We start from the raw sequence: 9,319 nt of genomic DNA, 5'->3' as shown, positions 1-9,319 counted from the left end.
GGAGGGCATCACCCCAAGGGTCAGACATGACCCAGTGTTTGCACAGGGGATACCTTTATCTTTACCTTTTAAGAAACAGAACTTGACAATTAATACAGCATGTTTTTGTCCAAATGCATAACATAAGATCAAAGTTGCAAGCAAAAATGCACACCCAAGTAATTCCTTTCATCTCATTGTGCTACTTGCTACAAGGCACATACTTATTTTCTGCCTAATCTAAACCAAAAATGATGTGTAAATGAAAAAAAAAGATCTATTTATATTCTGTGCCTGGCAACTTATTCCCGTGAGTTCTGCTCATTTAATTGTGATATGCGACTGAAAAACCCTTTCCCATTTATATATTATTTCTTTTCTTTCTCTTCTTTGTTTTTTCTTTCTTTCTTTCTTTCTTTTTGCAGGGGGGGGGTAAGACAGAGAACTTGACAATTAATACAGCATGTTTTTGTCCAAATGCATAACACAAGATCAAAGTTACAAGCAAAAATGTACACCTATTACTGCCAAGGGACCCCTGAGCTGGGATCACTTGCAGGAGTGCAAGTCAAAGCTATAATACCAAACCAGCTTTTCTTAACATTTTTAACATTGAGAACCCCCTGAAACATTTCTTGAACCAACTCACCCTGGTAGTATGGAATAAGCAAAGAATAGTGTTGTTTGAACATGGTCACCCAACATGGGTGATCAGCGTCCCACTGGCTGTCTTCATTCCCAGCCTCTATGTATTCGTTTGCACAGACCTAAGCTTGTATGACTTCCATGTCCATAGACCCCAGAGACTAGACCTGGAAACATCACAGTGAGGCTCATATGCAACTTGTACATGTGTAGGAATGGGCTGTTGACAGTATCCTGATCCCTTATCCACATGTAAATCTACACTTCCATGGTGAGGCAAATGTTCTCCACACTGTATGGTTACTTAAGATTCCTTGCTTAACCATCTCAGCCTGGTAGCTAACCTTGCATGGAATAATCAAAGAATTGTATAGTTTTAGCATGGCCAAACTGCATGGGTCATCAACATCTCACTGGATGTCCCCAATCCCACCCTGTATGTGTTAGTTTGCCCAGACCTAAGTTATTTAAGCATTCATGTTCATAAACTCTGGAAACGTGACCTGGGGCTAGAGAAAACCTCATTGAGGGATTCATATCTAACTTGTTTATGGATAAGAAGGGACAGTAGACTGTGCTCTGAACCCATATCCAGTTCCACATATGAAGCTACACTTTTACGGCAAATGTTCTCCACATTGTATAGAATTCTGATTGTCATGATGGGTTACATCTCTCCACACTGATTGATTGTAAAGTTTATTTTAATGTTTTAATATATATGTTCATGTATTTAATATTATAGTCAGTTTGCTGGGAGGGGGAGTGTAAAAAATCCAAAAATGCCATACTGTCATTTTCATAGAATCATAGAATCATAGAGTTGGAAGGGGCCATACAGGCCATCTAGTCCAACCTCCTGCTCAACACAGGATCAGCCCAAAGCATCCTAAAGCACCTCCTTAGGCAGCCTATTCCACTGCTGAACTACTCTATTTTTCCTGATATCTAGCCTATATCATTGTACTTGTAGTTTAAACCCATTACTGCCCATTAAACCCATTAAACCCATTCCATTTTCCCAGGTATACAGTTGAGGGGAGGGGTATTGGGGGTCAGTGTGGAGAAGGGAGGAGTAATAGTGGGGTGGAACATGAGGGTGGGAGGGGATTTTTGTTTTATCTGTTTTTATGACATTTGATCTGCTGTGAGCCAGCTATGCTAGGAAGGGTGGAATATAAATAAATGAATAATATAAATAGAGCACTTAAGAATGGCTTTCTGGATCCTAAACTCATGGCCCAGCGAGGTAGAATAAGTAGAAAGAGAGTGACTGGACCAATGTCAACTGAAATACTTGACAGAGGAGCAGAAATTAGAACTCGGATCCTGGGCTGACACCATTGCTACTCCACATCCATGGATAAATAGATAATCAGTTGCAGATTCATATCTTTGTTTTATAATGTGAATTCTTTATTGTAGTTTAAGCAATAGAAGAGGGAAAAACAGCTAAATAAATACATCCAATATAACTCCCGCCCCAACAATTATCTCATACAACAAGAACTAAGGCAAAAACTACTTATTCAAACATTCTAAGAAACAATTTGAGGGATCATAGAACTCTTCCCAGAGAATGAGGTGGCTGGATGGAGTCACTGAAGCTGTAGGTGCAAGGTTAAATGGACTCTGGGGAATCTTAGAGGACAGGAAGGCCTGGAGGATCTTTGTCCATGGGGTCGCGATGGGTCGGACACGACTTTGCACCTAACAACAACAACAACTCTTCCAGGGGTCTTCTGTAAAGCAGATTTCTCAATTTTGCTATGGTGGCAAGTTCTCCGATTTTATCCAACCATATGTCCCTTCCAGGCAGGACTTCTTGTTTCCATCTTGGAGCCACTACAAGTCTGGCAGTGGTAGTGGCATAAAAGAAATCTCTGGCATATACAGGTAAACAGCTTAGCAACATATATTTAGAACATAAAGGAAACTTCATTTGTAACATTTTCTCTATCAAGGCATGGATTTTTATCCAATTGGTTTTACTCAATCACATGACCACCACATATAGTAAAAGGAACCTATGACATATAAGATCTCCAGTATTCCCCATCGTATTGGGACCGCTGGTTACAGATTCATATATTCTTCTTTCTTTTAACCCTATGTCCCATTTATATTTAGAATCGAAATTCTAGTTTTGTTTAAAAATGTTCTTATACTATATGTCACATGGAGCACCTTAACATATTTGATCACGTATAGCTCCTGCATTCACATGCTTTTAACCTGCATTTTAGGTGGGTGAGAAGGGTGAGGTAACTATCTGTATCTTAAATGGAAATATTGGGCTGTCCCGGAGACTTCTTTTTGTCAGCTCAAGAAACCTTCTAAGAGAAGCAGGAGCCCCAGTGGTACCATAAGTAGGAGGAGTGTTCCGGAAGGCCTCGCTGTGTGGGATGCATTCAGTTCTATATGGAAGTCCCACCATTTTCAACTCTCACAAGCAAGAAGAGGAATCCAAAACTTCCATTTCCCTCAGGATTGACACGAGAGGTGGGACATCTGCCACAATCCTGAGCTTCTTGCAGGACTCACTGTGACTGGACCTTGCTCACACACCTCCTCTGCCACCTGCCTGAGGGCTCTTCCTTTGCTCACATGCTTGCAAGTGCTCTGTCTCTGATGCTTTCAGCTACATGGGCTCCCCACTATTCCCAGAAAAGAGTTTGCAGACAGTGACGTTTTCAGCCATACATGACTCTCAGTGCCACTGAGGAAAGTGCAAGTGGGTGGCTATGGGAGTGGTTAGGAGAAGGTAGACAAAGGATGCAAGAACACCAGGAGGTATGTTGGAGGATTCATGGTGATGGACATAGGAAGGGTCGGGGCCACAACCAGTATGAAGACTGCTCAGTCTGCAGGGACTGGATCCATCATAATTCCACCATCCACCAGAACCTCTAAAAGGGATCAAGGAAATAACAGGACCCTGGGCTTTTGACATGGCTCCTTGCCACTGGACCCTGCCCAAACACATGCAACCAGCTGGGTTTCCTTGGGCTCACCTCAGCACTGAGAAACTGCTTTGACTGAGCAGGAATATCTGGGCTCTCTCAGCCTCACCCACCTCACACTGTGTCGGTTGTGGGGAGTGGAATGGAAAGATGAATGTCAGCCGCTTGGAGACTCCTACAGGTAGAGAAAAGCAGCATATAAGAACCAACTCTTCTTCAATAATATCAGGGCTCCCTCAGCCTCACCCACCTCACAGGGTGTCTGTTGTGGGGAGAGGAAAGGGAAGGTGACTGTAGGCCGCTTGGAGCCTCCTTTGGGTTGACAAAAGCGGCATATAAGAATCAGCTCTTCTTCTTCTTCTTCACAGCCAGTCAGAACATGAACTTTGCCCTCACTTCTGCAGTAAGCCATTTGTTTCTGAAGTAAGCCATTTAAAAATGACACACAATATCTGATGTATAAAAAAACTCTCTGCACAACAGTATTCAGCTCCACTTTTGTACAAGAGGTTTCCTTGCTATTAGTTTTGGAAAATGTCCCAAGTCACGGAGCTTCAACAAGGCAGCTTTGATTTCTTTGTTTCTCATGCCATAGATGATTGGATTGAGCAAGGGAGGGAGAATAGAATAAATTGTCGCAAAAAGAAGATTCTGGTCATTTGAAGAGTGTCTCTGAGGCCTCAAGTAGGCAAAGAGGCCACAAAATATAAGCAAAAACACCACAGTGAGGTGGGGAAGGCAAGTGGAGAGGGACTTTTTCTGGCCATGAACAGAAGGGATTTTGAGCACTGCTTTAAAAATCTGCATGTAGGAGACAATGATGAAGATGAAGCATCCAAATGCAAGGAAATAGGTGAACATAATAAAACCGACTTCAACTAGATACATGTCAGAGCAGGAGAGTTTTATAATCTGTGGGGCTTCACAGAAGAACTGGTTGATCATGTTGGAGCAGAAGGTGATGGCAAAAGTTCCTCCAGTGTGTAAGATGCCATCGAGTATACCTGCAATCCATGCACTGGCTGCCATCTGAATGCAGGCTCCACTGTGCATAATGGTCTCATATTGCAATGGCTTGCAGATAGCAACATGCCGATCGTGTGCCATTATGGTTAAGATGGCCACATCTGATCCTTCAAGCAAGACGAGGAAGAAAACCTGAGCCACACAGGCAGGAAAAGAAATGGACCTGCTGTTCAGGAGGGAATTGGCCATAGCTTTAGGTACTGATATGGAAACTATGCCAAGATCCATAAGTGCCAGGTTCATGAGAAAAAAGTACATAGGAGTGTGCAGGTGATGATCAAGTGCAACAACAATAACAATTAGAAGATTGCCAGTCACTATAGTTAAATATACTGCTAAGAACACAAAGAAAAACAAGATCTGTAGTTGTCGGATTTCTGAAAATCCCAAGAGCAGAAATTCAGATGGGGAGGTCAGGTTGGACATTTTGCCCTCAATATCCAGCTGCATTCTATCTGTAGGACATACGAGAGAAACCATTTTATTCAAAAATATGAATTAACAGTCTGGGTTCCTTATTTCATCATCTCAGTTTTCGAGACAGCCCTGAATTGAATCACCTATGAAGAAAATGGTATATTCTTCACTTAGGACAATACAAACGGGGAAGAAGATATCACACCTGCTGTCCTTAAACACAAACTCCTTATATTAAATTGTGTTGACCTATGTTTGTACAAATCCATCCTTATAGGTTCCAGCCAATTGATTAGTATGTATATCAAACTGCACAGAATGTCTACAGCTTGTGTTATGCATTGACACTGTGCATACACAGAAGCTTGGGCAACGGATACTTCCTGAGCATCGTTCCACATTCTTACTGTATTCTTAAAGGTTCTGCTGTAACTTTTTTTCTTAAGCACAATTTGTGCTCATTCAACACTTTCAAATAGTAAAGTCAAAGGATATAGATGATGGGAAGGAGGAACATTCTCCCTGGTCTGACACAAATACATACACACTTACTGATAGTTCCACAATATAAGCGATTGAATACCTTAGAAGAGGCAGTTTTCTAAGTGTTTCTTCTTCTTTTCCATTTCTGCTGTGATCGTAGCTGAATTTGCAGATACTGGCTCGTCATTCCATCTGCCCATAAGGTCAGATAGATAAGTAGCATGAATTAGAAACACCCAACTGAGGATAGAAGAGAGTTCTGGAAGCTGTGATACACGGCAAAATATATCAGCAGTAGAAACACTTGATACAATGAGAAAATGTGCAAGTGACTTGATCACGTCAGCTCCAATTCCTTCTGCTGCTAAAAGCCACACATCCTTTCACCCGAGCTATTCCTTTCATCTCACTGTGGAACTTGCTACAAGGCACATACTTATTTTCTGTCTTCCACACCAAAAACGATGTGTAAATGAGAAAGAGATCTATTAATATTCTGCATCTGGCAACTTATTCCCAAGAGTTCAGCTCATTTAATTGTGATGTGAGACTGAAAAACCCTTTCCCATTTGTTATATTATTTCTTTTCTTTGTTTTTTTTCAGGGGGGGGGTAAGAAACTGAAGAGCCTCTTGTGGCACAGAGTGGTAAGGCAGCAGACATGCAGTCTGAAAGCTCTGCCCATGAGGCTGGGAGTTCAATCCCAGCAGCTGGCTCAAGGATGACTCAGCCTTCCATCCTTCTGAGGTCGGTAAAATGAGTACCCAGCTTGCTGGGGGGTAAACGGTAATGACTGGGGAAGGCACCGGCAAACCACCCCGTATTGAGTCTGCCATGAAAACGCTGGAGGGCGTCACCCCAAGGGTCAGACATGACCCAGTGTTTGCACAGGGGATACCTTTATCTTTACCTTTTAAGAAACAGAACTTGACAATTAATACAGCATGTTTTTGTCCAAATGCATAACATAAGATCAAAGTTGCAAGCAAAAATGCACACCCAAGTAATTCTTTTCATCTCATTGTGCAACTTGCTACAAGGCACATACTTATTTACTGCCTAATCTAAACCAAATATGATGTGTAAATGAAAAAAAAAGATCTATTTATATTCTGTGCCTAGCAACTTATTCCCGTGAGTTCTGCTCATTTAATTGTGATGTGCGACTGAAAAACCCTTTCCCATTTATATATTATTTCTTTTCTTTCTTTTCTTTGTTTTTTCTTTCATTCTTTCTTTTTGCAGGGGGGGGGGGTAAGACAGAGAACTTGACAATTAATACCGCATGTTTTTGTCCAACTGCATAACACAAGATCAAAGTTACAAGCAAAAATGCACACCTATTACTGCCAAGGGACCCCTGATCTGGGATCACTTGGAGGAGTGCAAGTCAAAGCTATAATACCAAACCAGCCTTTCTCAACTTTTTTTTTAACATTGAGAACCCCCTGAAACATTTCTTGAACCATCTCAGCCTGGAAGTATGGAATAAGCAAAGAATAGTGTTGTTTGAACATGGTCACCCAACATGGGTGATCAACGTCCCACTGGCTGTCTTCATTCCCACCCTCTATGTATTTGTTTGCACAGACCTAAGCTTGTATGACTTCCATGTCCATAGACCCCAGAGACTTGACCTGGAAACATCACAGTGAGGCTCATATGCAACTTGTACATGTGTAGGAATGGGCAGTTGACATGTTCCTGATCCCTTATCCACATGTAAATCTACACTTCCATGGTGAGGCAAATGTTCTCCACACTGTATGGTTACTTAAGATTCCTTGCTTAACCATCTCAGCCTGGTAGCTAACCTTGCATGGAATAATCAAAGAATTGTATAGTTTTAGCATGGCCAAACTGCAAGGGTCATCAACATCTCACTGGATGTCCCCAATCCCACCCTGTATGTGTTAGTTTGCCCAGACCTAGGTTATTTAGGCATTCATGTCCATAAACTCTGGAAACTTGACCTGGGGCTACAGAAAACCTCATTGAGTTGTTTGTTTGTTTTATTTATTACGGTCATTGACCAGCATCAAAGTATCTACAGACATACGTCAACTGGACATTTGGCATCAGGGAGTTGACAAAGGCACAAAACATGAACACAGCATTCCGACAGTCAGGTCACTCAGCACCAACAACAGCCAAAGACTTCCGCACTCTGCTGGCAGCATAGCAAAACCGTGCCACCATGTAAGAGACAGAACTATCTTTATCTGCAAGCAAGATGTTAACCAGATGATCATCTGTAAGTCCAGGAAACCTTGATAACAAGGGCAGGATTAAACGGCTTCTGGCAACCTTATAAAAGTCACAGTATAATATAATGTGGGCAATTGATTCAATTACACCTGAATTGCAAGGGCATAATCGGTCCTCTATGGGCACACGCTGCCGTCTTCCACTTAGCAGTGCTGATGGAAATGCATTGAACCGGGCCCTCGAAAAAGCCCATCGAAATTTAGTAAAGGTGATATATGTTAGGTATGGTGCAGTAGAAAATCCCTCCCAGGACTTTAGTAACCTATATGGGCTTGGGAGTAGGGCCATCTCATTTTGTAGCTCAATATCCATAAGTCGTTGATAGACCAGATGTTTTGCTTGCCTGTGCCCCGTTTCTAATAGATGATCAGGGGCTAAGCCAATTTTAAGAAGTTTGTTAATTATTTCTGAACACCAAGTGGGTTGTGGGTTAACTGACAAGAAAGAAGGAATAAGGCCTACAGGTTGAAGATGAATTTTTAGCCAATAGTTAATTATTGTTATCCATGCCTGGTCTCTACTTTTGTCAACCCTGCCTCCTGCCGGAGAACTACATTGGCTGTACACCTTGGAACATTAAAGAGGGCTCTTAGGAAACCTGCTTGAATTTTCTCTAAGGGAGCAAAATTGGAGTAAGGGCCTAATTGGGCACCATATGTAAGTTGAGCCAGTGATTTGGCTGAAAACAGTTTGATTGCAGCAGGAATGAAGCCACCACCCTTAGTTCGATAGAATCTTAAGATAGCCGCTGCACTCTTCTGAGCAGAGTTAGCTACTGAGTGAATATGAGCAGTTTGCTTTCCGTTATACTGGAAGATCACACCAAGAAATTTGAAGCATTTGACTTGCTCAATACGGTGTTGGTCAATATGCCAAGTAAAAAAATTTGCCCTGTTGTTAAAGCACATAATTTTTGTTTTGGTATAATTGATAAATAGGTGTTCCTCCTGGCAATGCAAGGCCAAAACTTCCAAAGCCCTTTTCAGGCCTATTCTGGTCAGTGAGAGAATTACTGCATCATCAGCAAACATAAGTATGGGTAACCTTCTGTCTGCAAGTTTAGGGGCATGAATGTCTGAGTTCTTTAGACGTTTGATTAATGCATCAATATAGATATTAAATAAAAAAGGAGCCAGATTAAATAAAAAAGGAGCCAGAATTAAATAAAAAAGGAGCCAGAACCTCACTGAGGAATTCATATCTAACTTGTTTATGGATAAGAAGGGACAGTAGACTGTGCTCTGAACCCATATCCAGTTCCACATATGAAGCTACACTTTTACGGCAAGGCAAATGTTCCCCACATTGTATAGAATTCTGATTGTCATGATGGGTTATATCTCTCCACACTGTAAAGTTTATTTTAATGTTTTAATATATATGATCATGTATTTGATATTATAGTCAGTTTGCTGGGAGGGGGAGTGTATAAAACCCAAAAATGCCATACTGTCATTTTCATAGAATCATAGAATCATAGAGTTGGAAGGGGCCATACAGGCCATCTAGTCAAACCTCCTGCTCAACGCAGGATCAGCC

The 9,319-nt window shown here is 41.6% G+C and overlaps 1 protein-coding gene across 1 annotated transcript; it reads right to left on the bottom strand.

The window, feature by feature from the left end:
• Nucleotides 1–3,960: 3,960 nt before the first annotated feature.
• On the bottom strand, nt 3,961–5,039 carry LOC143828505 (olfactory receptor 14A16-like). The gene has a single exon (XM_077318876.1). It carries the CDS (start codon nt 5,037–5,039, stop codon nt 4,074–4,076), a length of 966 nt encoding a protein of 321 aa, XP_077174991.1. The 3' UTR covers nt 3,961–4,073.
• Nucleotides 5,040–9,319: the final 4,280 nt, after the last annotated feature.

Source organism: Paroedura picta, unplaced genomic scaffold, assembly GCF_049243985.1.
Source record: "Paroedura picta isolate Pp20150507F unplaced genomic scaffold, Ppicta_v3.0 Ppicta_v3_sca44, whole genome shotgun sequence".
NCBI lineage: Eukaryota > Metazoa > Chordata > Lepidosauria > Squamata > Gekkonidae > Paroedura > Paroedura picta.
Note: the sequence above shows the minus strand (reverse complement) of the source record. Positions and strands in the feature narration are given on the sequence as shown.

What these genes read in the sequence shown, in the direction of transcription:
- LOC143828505 (XM_077318876.1), bottom strand. Translation starts at nt 5,039, where the DNA reads ATGTCCAACCTGACCTCCCCATCTGAATTTCTGCTCTTGGGATTTTCA.